Source organism: Bicyclus anynana, chromosome Z (assembly GCF_947172395.1).
Source record: "Bicyclus anynana chromosome Z, ilBicAnyn1.1, whole genome shotgun sequence".
NCBI classification, from domain to species: Eukaryota; Metazoa; Arthropoda; class Insecta; order Lepidoptera; family Nymphalidae; genus Bicyclus; species Bicyclus anynana.
In genome coordinates this window covers 1131526-1159336 of record NC_069110.1, presented here as the reverse complement: position 1 = coordinate 1159336, position 27811 = coordinate 1131526, and the positions used below count along the sequence as shown (strand labels likewise).

General features: G+C 36.3%; 1 protein-coding gene and 2 non-coding genes across 3 annotated transcripts in view; 1 reads left to right on the top strand and 2 right to left on the bottom strand.

Moving 5' to 3' along the window:
* Positions 1-27811, bottom strand: part of LOC112050432 (nostrin) — a 98723-nt gene that overhangs the window by 24421 nt on the left and 46491 nt on the right. The window contains exons 2-3 of the mRNA XM_024088705.2: positions 19772-19964; positions 4027-4112 (exon numbers count right to left, since the gene is read on the bottom strand). Coding sequence (XP_023944473.1) covers positions 4027-4112; positions 19772-19888 — 203 coding nt within the window. The 5' untranslated portion in view covers positions 19889-19964. The remainder of the gene's footprint in view (positions 1-4026; positions 4113-19771; positions 19965-27811) is intronic.
* Trnav-aac (transfer RNA valine (anticodon AAC)) lies at positions 9754-9826 on the top strand. The gene has a single exon. It is a non-coding gene; the product is annotated as a tRNA-Val (tRNA).
* Positions 13989-14060, bottom strand: Trnad-guc (transfer RNA aspartic acid (anticodon GUC)). Its single transcript has one exon. It is a non-coding gene; the product is annotated as a tRNA-Asp (tRNA).

Here is a 27811-nt window from a genome sequence, read left to right as displayed (position 1 = left end):
ACTACCCTAAACCCGGCCCTAAACCTACCCTACCCCTACATTACCCCTACGCTTCCCTACCCGTACCCTACCCTACCCTGTAACTTCTCTATCTTACTCCTACCCTTAGCAAAATCGGTCCAGTCCTTCGAGAGTGGTGGTATGACCAAGAGAAATAGAGACTTCTATGCTAATAATATAAAGAGGTAAAGTTCGTGTGGTTGTAGGAGGTAATCTCTGGATCTACTGGACCGATTTGGAAAATTGTTTTACCAATAGAAAGCTACGTTATTTGCGAGTGTCATAGGCTATGTTTGATCCCCATATTCACACGGGAACGGGAACTACGTAAATGAAAGCGCTGGGCGTCATATAGCTTATATATATAGCGTCTATAGATTTTGTATTATCTCCGAAACTATTTAAGTAATTAACATACTGTAAAGGGCAAATCTTATTTCCATAATATCCTTGTGATTATTAAATAACTTATTTTAATAAGGATTAAAGTTTAGTTATATAAATAATGACGTAAACCTAAGTATATAAAATTAATAATTTTTAAAACACAAAAGGTACTATATCTGCTAATATATAGAAGATAGATATATGGTGTCGCGAACTTTTTTGTAGAACTTTTAAATATACATAAAGTCTCCATACATTAAATTCAATTTTACACAATAGTTAAGGCAGCGCATGCGAATAAGTCTGTTTAAGAGGATTTTCAGTCCGACCTGTATGACAAAAACTGTGATAACTCGGCTAATATATATGATACCAATATAAAATATAGCCTATAGCACTCCCCGATAATGTAGCATTCTACTGGTGAAAGAATTTTTAAAATCGGACCAGTAGTTCCGAAGATTACCCCATTTAAAAAATGTGACAAACTTACAAACTTACAAACTTTACCTCTTTATAATATTTACCTCTTTATAATATTAGTATATACAGGAAGAAAATTTTTTTAGTGCGGATATTTTTATATTTTGTACATAAACAAAATTTAATGATCACGTATTTTTTCTTTTTTTTTTTTAACTCAAAAATAACAAAATTATCGTTAGCTAAAGTTATTTACTTTTGAACAGAATTTTAGGGTCACCCTATTGTGCGTTTATTTTATTTTCGTTTGATACCTAAAGAACGTCACCAGATCACTTTTAAGCTGAATATATCTTGTTTAGTAATAATATGTACATTATTTTGTTATTTTAGAGACATAAATTAAAAAAAAAATTACATAAAATGTATCGAACTGTTTGTAGATTTATATTCTATTAATGATACAGAACCACGAAAAAAAATATCCGCACTAAAGACCGAATCACCCTGTATATATAGATTACTAGTGGACCCGGTCAAGCTTCGCTTTGACTTATGTGCACTTCTTCTCTATCCCTACTCTACACTACTCTACCCCTACCATACCCTACCCCTTGACTCTTAAACGTTTGTATGGGAAATAGAAAAGGGTTGTTTTTATGGTTTTCCCGGCAATTATTCTAATTTTTCCTATACCTCCACGACCATTTGAAGATCAAGATAAGATAAATCCGTTCAGCCGTTCTCGAGTTTTAGCGAGACTAACGAACAGCAATTCATTTTTATATATATAGATTATAAAATATTTGATGATGATAGTCTATATTTTATCTGTTCCATGTGGTCACTTTAACAAATCCTATACTAAACGGAGCGTTTGACAAAAATATTACTTAACAAATAGTTTTTTTTTTGTTTTTTGATTGTGTAACTGAACTGTATACGACCGTTTTTAGAAATTTTCAAGTTACTCAGTTTTGTCTATGTGCGCGCGTCACGCACACAGAGAGCGGGCTGCATTATTCTGCGATAGCAAAAAAAGCTCGGTGCGCCCTTAATTGATATTGATATATTTCGGACCCTTATTCCATGTACTATACGAAATTGATGTTTATATTAAATTTGATATAAATACCCTATTGGCTACCTACTTACCTTACCTTGCTGTAAGAGGAAATGAGGTATGTCTGACTATCGCAGGCTTTCTGTCTATAAAACGCTCGCAGATTTTGTTGTATATCGTGGCCTACTTGACGTTCTTCGGGCAACGTTCTATTTCTGTTTTTGTGGCCGTAACCTAACTATTCAGTTCACACAGATAGTCTTTGCTTTTTCTTTCGGCTTCTTATTTGCCGTTGGAAATGTAAACAAAACAGTTTTAGTTTTTGTTTTATTTTTTGCTAGCGGACGCCCGCGACGTACTCTCGTAAAATTCTCTTTTTCGTAGAACCGCGGGAACCATAGATAATTACGGTAGTAAGTAATAAAGTTAAAAAGTATTAGCATAAGCTGTGTTGTTACTTATAATAATTAAAAGTTCATTTGATTAAATAATTATAAAACAAGTACATACATAAAATCAAAGAAAAATCTATTTATTACATTGTGAATCTGTACTTAACATATATTCGAGAGTTTAATTTTAAGAGTACCTATAATGTTTTACAAAATGGTGTAAAAAAACGTTTTTACCGCTAAGTAAGCACTAGTTGATACAAGAATAAGGTAAAATATGTATAGACAAGCACAGTAAGTACTAGTTGATACGGCAATAAGGTATTGTATTATTGCCGCAACTGTAGAAAGCGAGTGTTACAGAGACGATAAGATTGCTTATCTGCCGCTATACGTAGGTACTAGAACTAAGTAGACACTATAAACAAAGCTATCGGCAAGCGAAATCCATTCGTGTCTTTGTTAACAACAGATATGTAGAACCTTTTTACAATTAGACAATTATATTCCAGACGATCGAACAAACACATTGTTACAACAGTTATCTGCGTCATCTCGGTTGATGGACGTAGTTGTAAGACCGTTAGTGCTGCATCTGACATTTTTAACCGACTTCAAAAAGGAGGGGGTTCTCAAGTTGATAGGTATATTTTTTTTCATTTTATGCATACAGTGCCGCAACCATTTCTGACAAGGTACCATTCAAGTAATCAATCACTACATTGTTTTTCATCGTATTTTCGTTTTTGTAATAATCTAAAAACACAGTGGTTTTCAACTAAATATCTTTAAATGCACAATTTTACATAAAGTGGCAATGTTTTTTTGTTTCTACGATCATTTAACATGATTATTTCAACGAAATTACGTAAATACTAGTTTTTCGTTGAAATAACATTATTACCTGAATACCTGCTGCTACTACTACTATACTAATGTTACATTACGTAAAATGAAGATAATTGTGTAATTTCGTTGAAAACACAATGTCAGATGATTGTAAAAACGAAAATACGATGAAAAACGTTGTAGTGACTGATTACTTGAATGGTACACCGAGTTACATAATAACCCTGCTGGTGGCCAAAACTGGAACTAACATAGCGGCGGTCGCGGTCGTCATTTTGCAAAACATTATACTAAAAGATTGACAACTGCGTTACCCTCCCCGGACCAGATAAAATTTAACACTATAAAAAAGTCGACGGAATATATTGCCCAAGTGATCTTGTTAAATCATTGACAATGACAGAACATAACATTACAAAATCTCTGAGAACATATAACGCCCTTTGCGCCCGTCAACTTTAGCTCGTTGTTATTATTACCAACAATGCCTGACGGTAGAGACAAGTATGATAGTATTATTTCTCCGCTACTAATTAAAAACAACCAAATATTGAAAAAATAGCGAATTTTGAGGTTGTTTCAACCGGGGGTTTTGAAGTTGAAATCCAGAGACGTTGTGCCATTGCTATATCGGCACTGGACAAACTTAATAAGATTTGGAGGATCACCAAAATTACTAAGATTCGATCTATGAGATGTCTTGTCTTTCCAATCTTTCTCTACGGCGCGGAAAAGTGGTCCTTGTGTCTACGAGACCGTCGCAAGATCGATGCCCTGGAGATGTGGTGTTGGTGACGTTTGTCGAGAATTCCTTGGACGGCGTTCAGAACCAACATTTCCATTCTCAAGGAACTAAAGATAAAATAAAGACTTTCGTTGACTGTGCTTTTACGGATTTTAGACAGTAGTTACCTTTCCTGCAGTATCGAAGCTAGTTCTTTGCTGAAATCGCTGCCCTGTTTCACGTACCGGCGTAACTCATCGAATCCGTTTTGCGCCTGAAACAAAGAGAATGCGTATAAAATAACTGATAAACCATGAGTACTTACTGACTGTTACTTAAAGTTGCGTAACTAGTCCCTAAAATTTAGGAACCGTTGGGCATGAAGCCTCAGATCTTCGTTCAGATTCAGATTTTATCAAAGCTGAACGTTTTGTCAGCCCATGGTTCTACCACTGGTAAGTAGGTACGGTACATAGCTTTGAAGTATTAATCGTGGGAAATTTGGAAGTTAACAGGTTTCAAGGGATCTCCCAAAGTCCTGCAACCATTTGATATTTTTACGAGATATCATGAGAAATCATGTCCATGTCTAGTCACCAATGACTTAGAGTATTGTCAACCTTAAAGTTTAGGAAGTGTTTCTAATAGACTGGAGACTAAAAATATGATCTACCTATCATATTATGCCGAGGAAAGTATAAAAAAATACAGTTATAACTCAGTCAGTTTAGGCTATGAACACTGAAGATCTGCTAACTCAGAAAGCAAGAACGGTTCAAACTCCATAGTTACCTACCTATGGTAGGAAAATGAACTGACAAACTTTAAAGCTTTTATAAAATGAGGAAGGTCTGGCCAACGCAGTCTTCTAATCGGTAAATTTAACATAGTAAATGGGAATCATGACCGGGAGCCGCAGCAGAAAAAGCTGAAACCGTTATGTGGCACAAGTAGGTATGCCTCTCTGACTGAGAGTTACATATTAATTGTTTGCTTTGCTTTACGTGTACTATAGGAACAAAATGGAAAATTCTTATCGTAACAAATTTTCAGGGTTGCAGGAAATTTTTGCATCTGTAGTGATCACGCCAAATAAGTCGCAGTGTCAAATAAAATCCGACGCATTTCACCGCGGCTGGTGACAGAAGGGCTGCCTCATTTTTGCGCAAAGAAATGCAGCCAGTAAGTATTCTTGCCACCATTCCACTTTGGCATTATTTGTATAGTTTAAGGATAAATTATAAGCTAAATAAGTTAGCTTAATAATAATAATAATGAATTATATATTTTTTATTCTTTACAAGTGAGCCCTTGACTACAATCTCACTTGATGGTAAGTGATGATGCTATCTAAGATGGAAGCGGGCTAACTTGTTAGCAGGAGGATGAAAATCCACACCCCTTTCGGTTTCTACACGACATCGTACCTGAACGCTAAATCGCTGGGCGGTACGTCTTTGTCGGTAGGGTGGTAACTAGCCACGGCCAAAGCCTCCCACCAGCCAAAAAAAATGGGATATTTTTAAACACACCTCAAAGGGTATATTATTAAGCAATTAGGATTATTGATTTATTAAATTACAACTTTCATACGGTACCCAAAAGATTAATTACAATGAGATTATGTATTGTCAAAATATTTTCAGTTTGTTTAATCGGCTCTCAATTAATCATGTTAATGATTGACATCTCTGGGTGTTGGTGAAAGTGTTTTTATTGAACCGGCCCAGTCACCCAGTCACCCAGTGACTACTCTAACATTTAAGCCGATTACATGGCTGAGAACTGAATTAGTTCTCGCTTTTTAATGATTGTTTACAAACCACTGAGCAATAGGGTTCCTGATCTTCCGGTCATTATATCCACAAGATACATCGCGATCGCGCGACCGTACGAAATTAATGCAAGTACCTACATAGTTTTGTTATTGAAATTCAAATTGACCCGAGAATCGAACCTAGCACCTGGTTGTACACCAAATCATTACTAGCTGCACTAGATCGTCCAACTTTAAAACAGTTTGGTTTAATGGGGCAATGGTGTAACTAGTCGTCCGAAATGACAGTAATAAATGATTGGTATAAATTGTCATAGCTATTATCAGTATCGGGGCACAGCCTTCGCGTTCACTCAGTGTCTTTACCCCTAGTACGAAGTGCAACTCGCAAGCGTCGATGGCTTCCATCGTATATGTTACCGGCTTTCTATACAAATACACACACAGAAAACATATGTACAAGAGTAAAACGTATTTTTTATGTAAAAAAAACGTATGCATGAATTGTATAGACATATACACTGGATAGTGTAACATCATAGTAAATTTTTCAATTCAACAGTTTTAATTTAACAGTCCTAATAACAAGATCTCTTTGGACCGTCCCTATTACAGTTAAGTTTTATATTCTTAGTTTTATTTTTATAATTTTAATTAAAGCCTTGGCGCCACTGTTTGTACTACACTTTTTTTAATATCGATTATCAGATTGATTTGAATTTTGCATTGCGCGAAGATGATTAAAGGATGTATTTCATGTCATAAATCAAAGATCTGAGAAGGATATTTAAAAAGTAAAAACCCTATACTGACGCGGACTAAGTCGCGGGCACCAGCCTTCGACTTGTGAAATTCGTACTAATGATACAATAGGCAAATATGTTAATGAGAAGAAATCTCGGAGCGAGACAAAAGGAGAGCAAGCAAGCTATCGACCTACGAGAGCCATTAATTGCACGCGATTTTTATTATGATAACTGCATATTCATTGGTTACCTTATTACTTATAATAGCAATCTAAGCTTGACAAAGATATACCTAAATGCTGGGATTACTTACATTTCTTTTTTTTTTTTTTTTTTTTTTTTTATTCTTTACAAGTTAGCCCTTGACTACAATCTCACCTGATGGTAAGTGATGATGCAGTCTAAGATGGAAGCGGGCTAACTTGTTAGGAGGAGGATGAAAATCCACACCCCTTTCGGTTTCTACACGGCATCGTACCGGAACGCTAAATCGCTTGGCGGTTCGGCGTTCTTCATTACTACAACTTAATCATATAAGTTAATAATCAGTTTTAGTTAGATGAATCGAGAGAATTTAAAGAAATCAAGAAATTATTATACAAACATGAATTTCTAATAAGAAAGCGTCAAAATCATAGGTATCTACTCCATTTTTCACTACGATTGCGTGAAAATTAAAGTATGCTATAAAAATGTAAAGTTATATAAAAACATATTTAAATATATTTTGTTGTTTTATAAAATTATTGTGATACATCAAACGAAAAGTTTAACATAAAGGAATTAACAAAAAATAGCTTTCAAGTTATATATAGTTAAACAAATAGACGACAATTGAGCATGCCCTTTTTCTTGGAAACTACAGTATCTAAAATTTTGAAAAAAATACAGAAGTTAACTTACTACTTGAAGAAATTCCGGAAAATATTAGAACTCTAATTTTTTTAAGTATTAAGGTCACTTTTGGGGCAAGATGGAAAAAAAAATGTAAACTGCATTGTGTGACATATCAAATGAAATATGCTAGTTAAGATAATCTCAAATGTATTTTATAATTAAATATATAGTTATAGGTACATTACAGGAAATCTTGCATTTATATAAAACCTATTCATCAAAACTTATGTTAAATTTTGTTAAATAATGTTATAATAATTGAACATTATATAATTAGGTACAATTTGAGGTCAGCTTTAAAAAAACATTTGACTATAATCTCGCCTTATGGTAAGTGACGATGCAATCTAAGATAGAAGCGGGCTAACTTGTTAGGAGTAGGATAATATCACTCCTTTCGATTTCTACACGACATCGTACCGGAACGCTTAATCGCTTAGCGATACGTCTTTGTCGGTAGGGTGGTAACTAGCCATGGCCGAAGCCTCCCACCAGCCAAAACTCATGATAGATTAACATCGTTCGGAACCCCTGACACGCGAGCTCAGCTCGCACTTGTCCGGTCTTGAAATTTATGTGGGACCATATTTGAAATATACCCTTAAAATTAATGAAAAAAGATTTATCAGAATCGAACCACTCAGTAAAAAGTTATGCGTGTTCTAACATATGGATAGGAGTATGGTAGGTGTAAGGAAGGGGTAGGGTAGGGTAGGGATAGTTGAAAGTTTACATCGAGTTTCACGCGAATGAAGTCGCGGGCATCCGCTAGATATTTATAAAAATAGTATTGCAGTACATTAGTAATTTAATCCGCAATGTTTAATAAAACTTAGATCTTTATATTCCTAATTACAGCTGCAGCATTGAAAAAAGTGATTCAAGATGAGTGCTTACGACGAATATTCAAACGACGAAAAATTCAATCGAGTTTATGTTTTAAGTTACACTAAGAAATGTTAAAAAAATGCATATTTATAATAGGGGTATATAGTATGAAATTGCCGTTTTATTGCAATAGGTTTTTTGAATTGACATAGAATCTTCATGGTTTGAGGTTTTCGAATGAAACTTTTTTCAAATGGTTTCTATGATGTTCTTTTTTTTAAAAAATGTGAAACATTTGAATATCGGCTTTCAATTGTTTTTGTTATTCAATTTAGACAAGAAAGATGGATACTGCGAAAATTCGAGTGATTTATGAATACGAGTTCCGACGCGGAACTAACGCGGCAGAAACAGCCCGCAATATCAATGCTGCGTGCAATTTTGCGTGCGATTTTGGTTTAAACGCTTTTGGACAATTATCTACGTGACAAGAAGTTTTCTTCCCAGGAGGCAGTACAAAATGCTTTCACACAGTTTGTGCAGTCTAGATCGTCGGAGTTCTATCGCAAAGGCATTAATGACCTTCCCGTTAGATGGTAGCCATGTATAGATAATAATGGCAACTATTTTGATTAAATAAATTTGTTAAAAATTAAAAAATAAACAATTTAGATTTTCAGTACAAATCGGCAATTTCATACTTTAACCCCTAATACTTTAAAAAATTAAAATATTTATTATCGTGTGGTAGAGAGAACAGCTTCTTGCAACTAGTTGTACTACTATACTAGCTCCAGGAAAGGAATTAGTACACGGCTGTAGGTTTCAATGTGTTTCTATGGAAATAGAGAAAAGTTCTAGTTCCCTTCAAAAATTCAGAGTCCGGGTCGACTCTGCAGCAACGATAGCGCGTTGGAAAAGTGAATTTAGCCATCTAGTGACTAATATGTAACTCTACTAAAATGGTTTTTCTTCGTTTTCTTTGAAGGAAAAGCAGGGGATGAGTTATATTGCCTTGTAAGGTGATACAAGTATAGAATAATTTCACTGAAATGATAGTTCACTGAAATTGTAGTTTGTTTTTGTGAAACGACTAAATATTTTCTCTGATGTTTTCCTTGAGGAAAACCGACGTGATGATGGATTTATATTTTGATAAATTTATTAAATTATTTGTATAGAATATTTTAATTAGATAATAAAAAAAAATATTTATAACTAAACAATTAAATAGCTGGTTACATACACACGTACACACGAAGGTAGGGTTGTTCAGGGTTCGTGGAAAGTTTCATGATGTGTTAGGTAGTGCAACGACCTTATAACAGATGGCGCGTTTTGAGTAAATGCATACTTTTTTACATTTAAATTTTACTTTTAAATACAGACTGCTGCAAATCATTTTAAATACAAAATAAAGGGCTTATTAATTTATTGAAGAGCATATAAAACTAGCAGATGCATGCGACTTGGTCCGCGAGAAGTTCAGTGTCGTTCCTGAGATTAGCCCAAAATCAGTCGGACAAAAACCTTAACAAACAAACATAGTCAAATTGAGAACCTCCTCCTTTTTCTAAGTCGCTTAAAAAAGGTTTTGTGTTGTAGAGACTTCAATTTTTCAGACATTAATTTTATTCATATCCATTGATTTGAATTGCTTACGTATAGTTTCCGTGGTGTAGCGGTTATCACATCTGCCTAACACGCAGAAGGTCCCCGGTTCGATCCCGGGCGGAAACATATTTTTTTTTATTTCATTACATATTATCTAGAAAGAATTACTTAATCCTCCAAAACGAATGATTTTTTCATCTTATTTGAAATCTGATTATTTCAATTATATTAAATAGAACTTTTACCTTTTAACCCCGTTAGGGGATGAATTGTTAATTGGACCAAGGAATCAAACTGTCCCATACAAACTGTGCTCACCTTTTTCACCCTCTTAGGGGTGGAATTTCAGAAAATTCTTTGTTATTGGATGTCTACGTCATACAAAGAGCAAGCTGTTGAGTTTCAGGTTTCTACAATCAGCGGTATAAGATGTGCATTGATCCATCAATCAATTAGTAATCCAGGACAGCATATAGCAGACATGTATACTCCGCGCCACAAAACAAGTCCGGTAGACGCGGCGCTAATGTCAATGTCTTAATGGCGCTCATTGTAATTTGGTAATGGCGGTCATAATGTCATTTGTGTAAGGCGCGGTCCATTTTAGTTTAGTTCATCCTGTGATGAGGAGGATACGCCGAGGCATGCACTGTTTAAATGCCCAGGTACCACAGATGTAAGAGCAGCCGCTGAAGGTACTAATGAGGGGGTAAACGCGAGTAACCTCATCTCACGTATGCTGTCAAGCGAGGAGCAGTGGCAGAAGTACGCCCATATGCTCCGAACCACAATGAAAAGAAGGGAGGAAAAAGAGACAGAACAAATGAGAGAGAGTGAAAGAAAACAACAGGAAGGTCAGCACGAAGAAATGCATAGCGGTTCCGTGCTGACCATGGAGTCCAGGGAAGGTTATTTTTAGTCCGTGCAAGTCGGACATACCCTGCCGACTGTCGGCAGAAGTCCGGAGGGATTTTTTTCCTCCCTTATACAAACACATAACACATTTAACGAGACTTTCACTAGTATAGATAAAGCAACACATTATTAAGCTTTTTATTCCGGAAAATTACTAATTCCCCTGGGTCTTGTGAAAAACTGAACTCCACGTGGACGAAGCCGCGGGCGTCCGCTAGTCATACCGCAAATAGGAAAATTTTGCATCATCACCCGCGAGTGAAAACGCAAATTGAAGCTGTAACTGTATAAATTATGTATTAATTTATTCACGTCATTCACGACATATCTTTCGGTGGCTGCCGACAGTCACGCGCCGCATGGCATTGTCAATGGACTGAGCGCCTGAAATAGCCATACATTCCTCATTATACAGGGTGCTCGGCATTCCCCATAACGTTTCTTATAGGAGCAAAATTCCAAAATTCAAATTCAAAATTCATTTATTTCAAGTAGGCTCAGTTTACAAGCACTTTTGACACGTCAGTTGATTATTTGTGAAGATTCCACCGCCGGTTCGGAAGGCAGGTCCTGCTGAGAAGAAACCGGCAAGAAACTCACAGTTGCTCTTTTAAAAAAAATCATACGAGCCGAACTGCATCTAATATTTTTTTTAACTAAAATATTAGTTAGTTATATAAAGAACGATAGATATGTATGGATAGATTAAGGCGTGTGCTACATGGATAGTCGGAATTATTTGAATTACTTTGTATGAAAACATAAAACGATGTTTTTTTAGTTAAAAAAATATTATTTATGCAGTTCGGCTCCTATAAGTCAACACCTTGAAATTATTGGAAATACTTCCGAGCAGCCTGTATATTTAATTACGTTTATTTATATAATTATACAGAGTATGTCTGGCTATCGCAGGCTCTTGATCTATCAACGGATCAAACGATACTAACGTATAGCCGTTTACTATATTCTACGCACTATAACTTTCTTTACACCATTAGCTTTCACCGCGAACTAAAATGAAACTTATTTTAAAGTATTAAGATTCATTTCTATTTGTTGTTAAATGCGAGTTGAGTCGATTTCGTACGATGGCGTGAGTGGAATGACGAGTTGTTGACTTCCGGTGTCGCGGGAAGCGTGGTGCCGTCGCCATAGCGTGAAAATTGATTGGGTTTCTATCTATGGCCTATGGCAGACAGTAAGTACTCCATATATCTTCTATACTTATAAAAATCTGTAGAGAGGTCAATTCTGTAAAATAATATATTTTCAAAATAACTATCAGGGGGTGATTAGTGATCGACACTGATGCCAGCACTGCAATCAGTAAAATTTTTATATGTCTGTCTGTCTGTATTTTCATTATAGAAACAAAAACTACTCGACGGATTTTAACGAAACTTGGTACAATTATTGTTTATACTCCTGGGCAGGTTATAGTATACTTCTCATCACGCTACGATCAATAGGAGCAGAGCAGTGAAGGGAAATGTATGGAAAACGGGAGAAATTACTCCATTTTTACAGCCACGTTTTTTCGTAGGGGGGAAAATCCTCATGGCTACCCTTGTTGGGTAGTGCCGGACAATTACCAACTAAAGCCCCCTCTTACCTTCTAGACGCTGAGGTCCCTGCCATAAAGCCTACCACTAACGTCCCGAATCTTATTTACATCCTTCATTCTTCTCCATGATCTTCATGTTATATTCCAGAAAGTGCCTAGTTATTATATATATAGTATATTCTATTTCTCACTGTATTCCAGCCTACCACCAGACCTGAGCCAATTCATAAAATTTCAAATCCTAAACTGACCCAAGCTGGTATTCGATCCCATTCAATTGGAAGATTATTATATCTATACCTACTAATATTATAAAGCTGAAGATTTTGTATGATTGAACGCGCTAATCCCAGGAATATTTATATAAAATATTGACAATATCAGCCTTAAAGTTGGAATTTGTGTTAAATAAAGTGTTTACGTGTGTAGAACGCTTAAGTAAAACTCGGAAGATTTCTTATTTGTGGAGAGTTGTTGCGACTTGTCAACTTTTTCTGTTACCTAAGGTTCCTTATTTGTCTAGTCGTCAATGTTTCTAATGCTCCAGCTACTACTATCACTCGCTTGAGACGATTTTACAAGATCAAATAAGAGACATTATGAAAATTGCTAGAAAGAAGTACTTTTAAAGAGAAAATAACTTTTTCATTTTAAACTTATTTTAAATCTAAGCATCCGATATTTTCTAGAAAATGGTATCTTAGATATATAAATCTATACTAATATTATACAGCTGAAGAATTTGTTTATTTCTTGAATGCGCTAATCAGGAACTACTGATTTGTTTTGAAAAAATCTTTCAGTGTTAGATGCCTCTTTATCGAGAAAGGCTATATATTATCCCCGTATTCTTACGGGAACGGGAACCATGCGGGTGAAACCGCGCGGCGTCAGCTAGTTATGTATAAGCGGCTAAAGTTTCTGTTTGTCGCCGATGGCTTACTTGCTTGCTTGCCAATGGGGTGAAGTTGTAAGTCGAATAAGTCAAAGCGAAGCTTGACTGGATTAGTACTATTTGTGTGCATGCCTAAAAGTGCATTATCGCTATTGCCTTAAATACCTATTTTCTTAATGCACACAACTGTAACCATGGATTTTTCCGGGATAAACTGTAGCCTATGTTAACACATAGGCTACTGTTTATCAAGAATAGAATCAATTTCCATTCGAAATTTCAGCCAAATCGCTTCAGTAGCCGCTGCAGAAAGGAGGAACAAACATCAAACTTACTCACAAACTTTCGCCTTTATTTTTTAGTCTTAAGCAATCGCTTAAATAGCTTATGCTGGCCACTCACAATCCGATAAGATCACATGCCTGCAGCGGTAACGGCTTGACGTCCGATAACTGACCGTGTTGATCGCGATTGGCATGATGTCATGCATGTGAGATTATTGGATCGTCAGTGGCTGAATATACAGGCTAATCCAGTACTGTAAATAACGTGGCTAAATGTGTGTGGTGGTAAATAACGTGATAAAATAATTTTCAAAATCTGTTCACTAGATCCTGAGATTCCTTCTACAATCTCACAAACTTTACCTCTTTTATTAGTATAGATATACATATTAAGCAAAATTTTAGAACAAAAATAGTGTTCTAATGATATTTTGATTCGCGACGAATTAGTTATTCACAAAATAGGATTTTCTATTAAGTGCTCTTGCACATTTCGCAACTTTCTTGCTCTAGTTTTTAATGTTCAGATGCTAATAAACTTTCTAACAGTTTAATGGTCTGGTTAATTGTTAAAATAACAACGCAAGTATTAATATAACTCTAAAAAAAACACAAAAAGATTTTATCCTCCCCGGCGGGGAATCGAACCCCGGTCTCCCGCGTGACAGGCGGGGATACTGACCACTATACTACCGAGGATCATGGCTACAATGTTAAATAAATGGACCATATTCGAAAAAAATCGATAATTTCCGATGACGTCACTGTTTGTATTTCATACTAGAATTGAATTACAAATTGTTTCCCTGCGACCAGCACTTTAGTACCCGATCAATATCCAACTAGCCTGGAACGGGGTTCTTCTTATAATGGATTATTACTCTATTCCGTCTGATTTTCGAGTTTGCTTTGACCTTTGAAATATTTTAGCAACCCCTTGTTTTCTGACGTATCTATTGTATGTTGTTGTAAAGTTATGCTGATCTAATGTTTATGTAGGCAGGTAAATGGACGTTCCGTATGTAAATATATCAACATTATCATCATCATTATCAGCCGATGGACGTCCACTGCTGGACATAGGCCTCTTGCATGGACTTCCAAACAAAACGGTCTCGAGCCGCTAGCATCCAGCGGCTCCCTGCAAACCGCTTGATGTCTTCGGTCCACCTAGTGGGGAGTCGACCAACACTACGCTTTTCTTTGCGGGGTCGTCGTTCCAGCACCTTGGGACCGCAACGTCCATCAGCTCTTAGAACTATATGACCTGCACATTGCCACCTTAGCTTCGCGACTCGAGGAGCTATGTCAGTGACATTGGTTCGTCTGCGGATCTCCTCATTCCTGATTCAATCACGCAGAGAAACTCCAAGCTCAGCTCACTCTATCGCCCGCTGAGTGACTTTGAGCCTTCTAATAAGGCCCATAATTAGCGCTATGTAAATATATAGTATGTTTTAAAATGTACGCGATTTTCTCAATATCATAAACTGCTGATCTGATTTGACATGGATGTTGATGAAAATCTATATATACGTATATATAGATATACATATTAAATCTATGACGTAGATAGCCCAGTATTACAGCAAAACACCGACGTAAACTAGCGCGTGATATGAACAAAAAGTAAATACAGAAGATAAGTACACCTGTTACATCACTTTGTCACTGCAGCACAGTCTTCGTCAGTCTTTTGTAGACATAACTCATAAGGTTAAATTACACATGCACGTTGCAAGAACATACGTTATCTATACCTAGCCACTCACAGACTGTCTAGTTTTACGGCAATTGTATAGCTGGCTAGTTGCCGACACGATCGTAGAGTGCTCAATTTAACGTTTAAAACTTCTGAGCTCAAAACTATGTATTCAAAATAGTAATTTTGTATATGAGATACCTAAAGTTTTGTAGTAATGTACGAGTAGTCTGCAACCGAAATATTTTAAAACTAAACTAAAGTAAAATTTAATTTTACTAGAGGTAATTTTTTATTGAAATGGTTCAAGAAATAAGATTTGTTTAACTTGATAACCAGGAATGGTTTAGTTCGGTGGATTACGTAGTAATGCGATACAATTTTGTCAGTCGTAATTAACGTTTTCGACGAATTTTAAATAATTATAAATAATATTGTAAAATAACAAAGAAAACCATTTCGAAATAAAACCTCAGAAATATATACCTACTTACAGTTCACAAAGAGACAACTTAATGTATATTATAAAGAGAATTGAATTGTTCTTATTTATGTAAGAAATAAACTCATTAATTACTAGACTGATTTAAAAAAATTCTTTCACCAATAAAAAAATGTTAACAAGGAGTAACATAAACCCCGTACTCTCACAGAATTACGAATAGGAACTACGCGGGTAAAATAATATACGAAAAAAATAATAGTAATATATAAAATATTGTGTAAAAAGTATAGCCTTTCTCATTATATCGCTAGCTTGAAACCATATCTCTCCCTGTTGTAATGCATTTTCATTTCAACTTTTTTAATACGACGATTCTAGGGAAATTTCACTTCCAAAAAATAATATTATGAGTTTATTATGTGTATGTATATTGAGCTGTGATAGCCCAGTGGATATGACCTCTGCCTCCGATTCCAGAGGGTGTGGGTTCGAATCCGGACCGGGGCATGCACCTCCAACTTTTCAGTTGTGTGCATTTTAAGAAATTAAATATCACGTGTCTCAATCGGTGAAGGAAAACATCGTGAGGAAACCTGCATACCAGAGAATTATCTTAATTCTCTGCGTGTGTGAAGTCTGCCAATCCGCATTGGGCCAGCGTGGTGGACTATTGGCCTAACCCCTCTCATTCTGAGAGGAGACTCGAGCTCAGCAGTGAGCCGAATATGGGTTGATGACGAATGTATATTGTATGTATGTATATTGTATGTATGTATGTATATTGTATGTATGTATATTGTATGTATGTATGTATATTGTATGTATGTAGGTATGTATCTATGTAGATGTAGGTGTATAATATTTAATTATAGTGTTTTTATTTATTTGTTATATTAGTTATTATTATTTAGTGAATAGTACTTATTATTGATTGTATTGCAATTTCCCATCTCACAGGATATTTAGATTATTTATGTTTGGGTTGCCTGGAAGAGATCACTATTTATGTGTTGTTTTGTTATTTTCTTTTTTGTGCAATAAAGTTATTATAAATAATAAATAAAATATTTTAGCGGAAATGTGAATATTATATAGCCCGTTTGCAACGTGTCACTTCAGTTTGCCTTTGGAAACAAGTCCATGTATAATTGCAACCTTAATGACATTATCGAACGATTTGGTTGAGCAAATGTCGTTACTTTGTATATAGCACAGATAAAGCAGTGACACCTACTAATGTACCATTAACGTACAAGCAATCTGCAATTATTATTATTATTTGGATTTTAGCTTACATATAGGGGAGATACTCTAAAATAGTAGATTGTTATACAAGGGGCTAAAACGACCCATTATATACGAGGTATTTTTAGAAAAATAGAAACCGAGTTTATTAAGGGGGGTAGCCCAGCGTGTTACACTATATTTTTCACTACGATTGCGAGAAAATAAAAAAATTACTTACGATAATTCAATGTTTTATTTTAATTAAAAGTTAAATGTACGAACTTGGGAAAATTTATGTTAAGAGAGATGCTTTTACCCGGTAACTTAATTTCCGACTGCTGAAAAGATGAATAATGAGTATGTGAGGTAAACGTAGGAGTTATTAGTTTAAAAAACTTCTTCCGTAAGTAAATCAACTCAATGTTCTTTTCTCCACTTATAAAATTTTTCGTGGGTATTTAATTTGTAGGTACGTTTTTTTCATCTTTAAATTAGGGTCACCATTCTCAATAAATGAAGACATAACAATTAATGTTGCGAAATATGTAAATTAGGGTCACAAATTCACAATGAATTTCTTAAAAAAATCAATTATGGATTATTCACAGCAAATTGTTTTTAAATTCTCGCTCTTTAATTTTATTTTTCTTTACTAATATAATTTTTTCCCATGAAGAAAAGGCAAAGGTATTACACTGTACAACCTTGTCTTCAAATATCGCTCATTAAATTCGCAACTCAATAAAAATCAAATAAAAAAAAAATTAAATTAAATTAATTTATTCACATTTTGAATTGTATACACATGTTAAACAACAGCGATCTAATAGAAATAGCCTCTGCGCTAAACCGCGGACAAACGGATGGCCGTCCGTCCGTCTTATAAATTCGCCTTATACTCGCAATTTTGCCATGTCCGATTGTCTGTCCGTACAGACGGACGTACATGGCGAAACTATAAGGGTTCCTTGTGGACTCCGGAACCCTAAAAAAGAAATAAAGCTAATAATTAAAAAAATGTGGTGTTGTAGGGGGGTAACCTCTGGACCTACTGAACCGATTTGGAAAATTCATTTACTACTAGAAAGCCACGTTAATTACAAGTATTTTAAGCTATATTCTTTCATGGGAATGGGAACTACGCAGGTGAAACCACGGGGCGTTGGCTAGTTTTATATGTTTAAGGGAATAATGCAGGATTATAGAGTATTGAATATGGATTTTTTAATTTGGAATATGGGAGAGTTATCAGAACGCCAATGCTATTGCATTCACGTTTATCCAAAGCAGGAAGCCGTAACATCTGGGCTTCCTTGACCCAGATCAACGTTTGTTACCAAAAATCCTTTCACTCCAAACATTGTTTGATGGAGTAAACTTTTACCCCAATTAAGTCACTTTCACTCGCGTCCGTGAGATGTAACGCGTTGCGCCGACCAACAACAATAATACTTTTAATTGTTTTTTTTTGTTGGCGGTTACGTCAACAATGAATCAACGTATAATGAATGCACTTTGAAAAAAGTGTTGCATGAGAAAACAAATGTCTTGTTAATTTTATTGAAATAAAGTATACAAATACATCTTACTCGAATCTTAAAGGGATTAGGCAGTGTTTTCGATAAAAATCCTAGTCGGTAAATTTTTCCGATACTCCCAATAATTATCGCCATAACGTATTTCCAGTAAGAGCCGTGATAGCCCAGTGGATATGACCTCTGCCTCCGATTCCGGAGGGTATGGGTTCGAATCCGGTCCGGGGCATGCACCTCAAACTTTTCAGTTGTGTGCATTTTAAAACGTGTCTCATACGGTGAAGGAAAAACATCGTGATGAAACCTGCATACCAGAGAATTATCTTAATTCTCTGCGTGTATGAAGTCTGCCCAATGCGCATTGGGCCAGCGTGGTGGACTATTTATCTAAGCCCTCTCATTCTGAGAGGATGGAGTCGAGCTCATCAGTCAGACGAATGTGGGTTGATAATGATGATGATGATGATATATAAAATATCTATTTAATATAATTAATAATTCTACCACAGAACAGCGAGACACCGTGCAAATTGGCATCCTTTTGTTGTCGATGTCCAGTCAACTCGCACAAAACGGTTCGCATCGACGTTCTAATAAGAACATCGAAGATGTGGAATGCCTTTCCGGCTTCTGTTTCCTAACACTAATGATTTATGCACCTTCAAGACTAGAGTGCATATAATAGAAGCATTTTCTAGGCAAGCGCGCTCCAACCTAGACCTCATCATTGCTTTCCACCAGGCATGATTGAATTGAATCGGAATTATTGATGTAATACCACACTTTTTTTTAACTTATCCTAATAACTATTCAAATCATGCCCACGTGGAATGGTGGCAAGAATACTGGCTGCATTTCCGCGCTGGACAGCCAGGCTGATCCTTTGCGCAAAAAATGAGCCAGCCCTTCTGTCAGCAGTCGAGGCAACTAGCCGCGGTGAAATTATTCGATAATATTTTTTGGCACTGCGACTCCATGGCCCAAGGGTCTCAACGGCAAAAGGTACAAATATGTAACTCTGTGTCAGAGAGGCATACTCGAGCCACTTACCGGTTTCTGCTTTTTCTGCTGCGGCTCCCGGTCTTGATTCTGTCTCCCTGATATGACACGGTGCTAATGAGTCGACATATGTAGCGTCCCACATTCCCAGGGAACCCGACTGATTCCTGACGGCTCGATTAGCGCAGGAATATTTATGGTGGCAAGAGCCCTTTTTATTATATCATTAAGAGAGCCATGCCGAAATAGCCTACCGCCACTCCTTTGGCATGAAAGTCCGTGGATTCCAAATGTACTCACCTCTTTTCCACATGGACATTTGTGCTCTAAGCACAATGGTGTACCCAATCTGAGTCCTAGAGCCACACGAAAACTTTCATTGCCTAACAAAGTGCCAAGATTTTTCGATACCACACACTATCACTACGATAGCGCTTAAACATATAATGACGTATTTGTTAGTAGACGTAGTAGCGAACATTGACAAGTCACGTAAGCTCACCCAGTAGTTATCCTTGAAGGCGTGGTTGTTGGACGAGCGCAGGTGGATCATGTCCTCGAAGGTGGTCTGCCAGCGGTCCATGCCTGCGGCCAGCTTGGTGGACACGTCGCGACTCATGGCCGCGTCGGACGCCGGGCCCGCCGCCGCATCACCCCCAGCCTCCTCGCTGCTGCCGCCCGCGCTGCTGAATGTTCTGCGACAAACAAACATGTTTTATTATTATACGCCGACGCCGCGCGGTTTCACCCGCGTGGTACCCATTCCCGTAGGAGTCGTCGTTATCAACCCATATTAGGCTCACTGCTGAGCTCGAGTCTCCTCTCAGAATGAGAGGGATAAGGCCAATAGTCCACCACGCTGGCCCAATGCGGATTGGCAGACTTCACACACATTAAATCTCTGGTATGCAGGTTTCCTCACGATGTTTTCATTCACCGATTGAGACACGTGATATTTAATTTCTTAAAATGCACACAACTGAAAAGTTGGAGGTGCATGCCCCGGACCCGATCCGAACCCACACCCTCCGGAATCGGAGGCAGAGGCCATATCCACTGGACAATCGCGGGCCGTAGGAGTACAGGGATAATATATAGCCTTCCTTGATAAATGGGCGATGTAACACTGAAATAATTTTTTAAATCGCAACAGTAGTTCCTGAGATTAGCGCGTTCAATCAAACAAACAAACTCTTCAGCTTTATATATTAGCTTGTTATATCTACTGTGATATTAGTGTGGATTTATTGACGGCCTCCGTGGTGCAGTGGTATGCGCGGTGGATTTATAAGACGGAGGTCCTGGGTTCGATCCTCGGCTAGACAGATTGAGGTTTTCGGAGGCTTCGGCCGTAGCTAGTTACCCTACCGGCTAACTTGCTAGCCCTTACCTACTATATACCTAAATATTTTTAGATAAAAAAAAAACATAGTATACCTAAATATTTATTTATATTTGAGACTTCGAAAGTATCTGCGTTTCCTATTCATAATTCACCCATGGGTACCATCAATTGATAATGAAGTGTAGAGTGTAATGCTTATTGTATACAAGGAAGCAAATCATCGACATCCTCGCGGTTCAATGCCAAAGACACGTAATCATAACTGAGTTCTAAAGAGTACTGAATACTATCGTTTAGCATATTGTAATTAACACAAAGATCTCATTTAGGGTTCTGTAGTCCCCTTGTAGTTTCGCCATGTCAGTCTGTCTTTCCGTGGTATAAGGTCTAAGATTATTATCACTAGAATTTAGGTACATTGCAAATGTCGACAAGTTGTAAAATAAAATCTTGGAAATTTTACCTACTCGTCTATCTTATTCTTTTCGAGGTCCGGGGGTGTAGTAACTTCTTTCTCTTCTTCGTTCTTAACCCTTATCTTCTATTAAGATTTTTTAAAAAGCCCAATAACAAATTTTTCGTTTGCATGACCCGAGATTCGAATCCAGGACCTCATTGTCCTTAGAAAAACCTTCTATAGCTTGGCAAATTCATTCGTAACACTCCCTATGGTTCGCGCGGGCCGGGAGAGGGGAAGATATGCCCCGCACGCACGACTTCACACTCGCGGAGTCTTTCCCCTCCTCGCCCGCATATCATGGTAGTGTCATCAACGAACTTCAAAAAAAACTGAATCAACTGATGGCATGGCTGAACGAAAGTCTTTTTTTTTTAGTTAGCCCTTGACTACAATCTCATCTTATAATGGTAAGTGATAATGCAATCTAAGGTGGAACTTGTTAGGAGTAGAGTGAAAATCCACACCCTTTTCGGTTTCTTCTACACGACATCTTACCGGAACGCTAAATTCGCTTGGCGGTACGTCTTTGCCGGTAGGGTGGTTTATGAGCCAGACCAGGAGCAATTAAGGGTTCCCCCCCTCCTCCCACACCCCGGAAACAATCTTAGATACGCCTTGACCTACGCTAATGACCGCAACTCTTCGAACTACGTTCCTCGTGTTACTTTAGCTTTGCAACTAGTTCAGTTGAGTCGGTAGGTACATTGAGAAAAAAATCATGGACCGCCTATTTAAAATACGCAACAAACCAGACACTATTGAAACTGGTACCATGTTAGATTTGTATGTACTTGGGGAATTCTTATAAGTTTCTTACAAATTAATTTTACTTACTATTAATTTTGAAATACTTTAGAGGAGCAGATAATTACTTACACTAATCGATATAAGTATGTATATCTCGTCAATAGGTCAGTTCTGTCACTGTACACAATAGCTTAATGTTTTAAATTAATATTTAGCCTGCTGACAATTTTTTGACATTTTATAGAATGAGATGGTGTTTAATACATCGGTACATTATATATGTATAGAAAAACGTATCAAATTATTCGCTCTGTCGACATCGGTCACTGAACTATGGTTTAGTTATGAATGAAGCAAGTTAGAAATTATTATTACTAGAAAGTGGTTACAAAATGACGCCTTCATGTGTTAAACTGCATATTACAGAGCCGTGTGAAATTAAAAGAGATTTCAAACATATATACGTCCGAAAGTACGTTTCTTATACAATTTGATGCAGGATCGAAGCACCATAACATAACAGTGATTATAAGAGTAAGAGTTCAATGAACCTAGTATAAGTTTCTACTTTCCAGAACGAATTTTATGAATAAATAAAAGTCGGTGTGTAAAGTCGGTTTACTGACGATAGTTGAATGTGACAACGCCATAAGAAAACACTGATGTAATGGTTGCATTTTTCAAAGGAAAATGTTCGTTTTTCTAAAATACTGTTTAATAATATACATTTGTTTCTTCAAAAAAATATTCATTTGTTTCTATAAAAAAAAGTTGGCAACCCTAGAGCGAGAGAACGACGCATGACGTCACCTTTTATCGAGTGTGCAGCCGGCTCCATCGAATTATAAGACGTTGTCACGTCAAAAAGAATAAAGCTATTTCACCATCATTTTCAGCCTTTTTCAAGAAGGTCCTGAATAAACGATGATGTTGCCATCATGCGAGACAGAGAAAAGTGGGGTTAAAAGAGTACGAGTAGCTGCTAGTTAATTATGAATTGTGTATATAATACATTTAATGACCTCATCAGAGATTATCAAAGGGTGGGCCTGGGAAAATGGGAAGATGAACATGGCCAATATGAAAATAATGTGTAATGCTCTTGAATCGCTCCACCCAGTTATATACTCAGAGGCACAATTATCCGTCGTGCCTCTCAGTATAGTTTAGAACGCTGAACTATTGTCGTACCCACTTATAACACAGTATTTTTGAAAAAAAAAACTGGATACCAACGGGAATATTGCTCAATTTAAAAAAAGTTATGAAAAATATTATTATATATATATATAGTAAATAGGTACAATACCATTGAGACAGGAAATGAAGCACGGCCGAGTTATATCATAATCCTTCCTACGTAATTTTTAAAGGACAAGGTCTATACACAAAAAAGGCATCACTGAGGTTCCTTGCTTGCTACATTGACCGGATGCACGGCACATCATTTAATTTCGTAATTCAAGAATATCATTAAAAATACCTAATGTGAAAACGTCATCAACTATAGTCATAGGGAAATATAATTGTAGAATTAAATCATTGAAAGATTTTTCGAAAAATCCACAGAGTTTCTTGTAACCCAATCAGCAGTACAATCTTAGTACGAATTTTAATTAATTATCTCCGTGTGTGAAGTCTTCCAATCAAAGCCCAAAGAAATGCCAATGAGTGTTAGATAGCCCATTTATCGAGGGAGACTATTGACTACTTTAATATACATATTGGCTGTATATTACCCCCGTGTTCTTACGGAAACGGGATCAACGCAGGTGAAACCGCGCGGCTTCAGCTAGTATATAATAAATTCACCATTTGTACCTACCCCACATGCTACACTGTACCCCTACTATGTAGTGATGTGTGTATTGTTTAAGTATATTTAAAATATATGTTACTCCGGCAAAATATCCACAGCTCCAAGTGGAGTATGACTTTAATTAGTAGTGACGTAGAAAGGCGATAATATATTAAGTAAATTTTGCAACGCGTCCGCTAAACGTTCGCATGATAAATTGATCCTTTGTGGTAACCGATGGCCGTTGTGATAACGTCACGTTTCAAACACCCAAGATCTCAAACGCAAACAAGTTTGGACAGATTGCTCAAGTTCTGATATTTAATTTGTATCGTAGTCTTTTTATATCAAAACATTTAATTCTACGTTTGGATAGAAAGTCGATTTGATTGCTTCGGACCTTTGTGAGAATCGGCCTTGGCGCGAGATGGTACTAAAAGAACCATTACACAAACTGAGACGCTGATATTGCATCTATAATTAATTGTAATTGGTAATTAACTATCGAAAGGGATTGTTAACGCCAATATTATTTCATTTGATGATCGCTTCAAACTGTGTCAATTTGATTTAAGCACCTATAGCTAGTCTTATAAGACGCAGTTTCGCTCGACACGCAGTCATCGTTCGCATCAAATTCTTTAATTGTCACAAATGCATGGCAGTGACCGACTGACCTTCGCCGCTAACCGTCGCATTTTTTGAACCCGCAACAAATTTAAAGAATTTAACCAGCTCCGCGCCGCTGTACCTGTACCAAATCAAACTCAAGTGTGGTCATTTGCTGCATGTGAAAAGAAGACCTACCAATCGAACGAGCACTAACAAACACGTCGAAAGGTAAGATTAGCTATAGAATGCTATTTGAATTTACACAGTAAAGCGATCACATATTTGAAGCATAATATAGGTATTACATAACCCCACCCGCTTAAAAATCGGTTTAGGTACTATTTACACGTGCCTAAACAGGGATTACCAGATCATTTAGCAAGTTACCTGTAGGCTTAATACATGTCCACGTCAAATCTTGTCAAGAGAAAAAGACAATGTCAACCAATAGCGGCTAAGAGACAGAACTATTAGAGTCAGAGCCCAGAGAACTATTGGATATAGCGCTCTGTCATAACTTATTTTGACATAGATGAAACCTAAACATTCTCAGTAGCGTCTAATGTGCTTTGAATACATGACGTCTCACTCACTCTGAAGCGCATAGTGTTATCGCGCTCATACTTCCGGTTGAATAATTTTTGTGTTTAGGGGATGTTTTATCACTACAATTTGTCTGACTGATTAAAATATTACTTAGTAATACTTACCTTAATAACATACTTAAAAATCAGACATTTAAAAATAATTAAATTCAGCTACTTATTTTTAGTGGAGCTTTAAAGCGTCTGACAAAACTTCTGGCCCATGGAAAGCGTCTGATACTTATGATACAACTTTAGAATGTTCTACACAACATACGAGTATATAGAAATCAGACATACAAATTTAAGCTAAGTAACACTTGTTTTTAGTTACCTTTCTTACCTGGTACCTGCCATGAGACGCTACTGAGAATGTAAGGTTTCATTTATGTAAAAATAAGATATGTCAGATAGCACTGGGATTTTAAACTATATATTACCGACTCTGTCGCTATTGGTCAAAATTTGTCTTTCCCTAGCCTCGTGATATGTCGTGGTGCGTATTTAAGGTCTACTTGACTGAAGATCTGCTTAGAAACATCATTGAAGATTAAACATTAAGAACCTCTTTTAGCGAATCATACTCGGTGGACTATTGCTATATAAAAAACAGTGATCTTTACTAATATTATGAAGAGGTAAAGTTTGTCGTGTTGTAGTAAGTGACGTCTGGATCTACTTTTATTTTATTTTATTTTATTTTATTGAGGGCTTACAAACAACATCATAGTACACAATCATATTATCATATTAGTAATATAAATAAAAATTATAACTATGACACCAGCTTCGGAAACCACAGATTACAATACTATAAAGTAGACTACTACGTACCTAAACACTTTATATAAAATTATTACAAACAAATTAAAAAAAAATTAATTGAAAAGGGAATAAAAAAAAATGGATGAAAGAAAAGACTAAAGACTAAAACTAAATTATTAATTAACTAATAGCTATAAACTCTGCAAGCGTTTTATAACCAACCTCTTGAAGGTACCTACACGTGTAGAAAAAATATCAATATTATTGAAGCACTCATTGTAAGATTGCGTCATTCTATATAATGGAGAACGTTTGCCCGCATTTGTACGGCAGTTGGTGGTAGCAAAGAGCTGATGCGTTCGAACACTTCGCATTCGAGCCCTGAGTGGTACTTTGTAACAAATTTTGCGCGTTAGGGCTACACAATCGTACTTATTATTACATAAATCATACAAGAGCATGACTTCGAGTTGCTTTCGTCTACACTTTAAGCCTAGTATATCATATTTTTCAAGAAGTTGGTTATAAGAAAGGTAACTCCGAGTACATTTATAGTGCATACTGCGTAGAAATTTTTTTGTACTGTCTCGAGGCTCTTTACATATTTATCATAAAACGGATTCCAAATACAAACACCGTATTCTAATTGAGAACGAATTAGTGATTTGTATAAATGTAAATACGTTGCAGTTCTTTTAAAACCATTACTTGCTCTCATTACAAAACCATACATTCTATATGCTTTATTAATTATGTTTTGAACATGTATATCAAAATGTAATTTACAATCCAACGTTATTCCCAAGTCCTTAATACTGTCAACCTTTTCAAGGCTAACACTATCAAGTGAGTATGTTACATTGCTAATATTCTTTTTTTTACTAAAAATTATATGTTTACATTTATTTAAACTTAAGCCTAATTTATTTTCAGAACAGTATGCCGTGAAGCTATTTAAATCTGCCTGTAGAAGGGAGTGATCATCTGGTGTTTCTATAGTTTTAAATATTTTAAGATCATCTGCATAAAGAAGAAAGTTACTATATTTGAAGCATTTATGAATATCGTTTATGAATAAAATAAATAAAAGTGGTCCTAATATTGATCCTTGAGGTACGCCAGAAGTGATCACAACCGTCTTTGAGCTAAAACCACTGATAATCACTGTTTGAGTGCGATTTGTTATGTACGATTTGAACCATCGCCACAGATCACCACGTATACCGTTATATGCTAATTTTTCAAGTAGCCGTTTATGGTCCACTCTATCAAAAGCCTTCTGAAAGTCTGTGTAAATGCTATCTGTTTGTTTGTTATTGTCAATATTTTCAAATAACTGCGAGGTAAATACCAGAAGGTTAGTTACTGTCGAACGTTTATGTACAAATCCATGTTGCTGTGGAATAATAGTGTTGTGTAATAATGGATAAATGTTATCATGCACTATCCGTTCAAAAACTTTAGCAAGTACTGGCAGAATTGATATCGGCCGGTAGTTTTCCACATTCCTTTTTGAGCCCCCTTTGTAAATTGGAACTATACGTGCCATTTTCCATTTATTCGGGAACGTGCTTTGTTTAATACACATATCGTACAATATGTACAATGGCTTGCATATAGTGGCAGCAGTAGATTTGAAAAAGACGGGGGGTATATTATCCATCCCCGAACCTTTGGTGACATCTAGATTGTCCAACGCTTTACGAACGACTTCACAAGTAATATTGACACTACTAATTACATTGATTGATGTTCCAATTTCATTTACATCCTCATCATTTACTAAATCATAATCATCGGTTAGATCAGACGGCACAAAGACGGAGAGAAAGAAGTCAGAAAATAGGCTGCATACCTGATTGGCACTATTAGCTGTATTACTGTTATAGAATATATTACTTGGTATGTGAGAACTGCTTTTTCTTGATGTGAAATAATGCCAGAAATATTGGGCGTTAAGTTTAATGTTGTCCTCTACTAAGCTCATATAGTCGTTAAAACGAATCTTAGCTTCTCTTTTAAAACGAAGTCGTTGAACGGAAAATACCTCATAATTTGACTCATTGCTATTTTTTTTCCATTTAACCCAAGCTTTTGTTTTTTCTTTAAAAATATGAATTAGTGAAGAGTTAAACCAAGCGGGATAATTGTTTGGTTTAATAGTCTTAGATGGAATATATTTACATATGAATCCATATATTAGTTCATAGTAAGTGTCGACTGCGGATTCA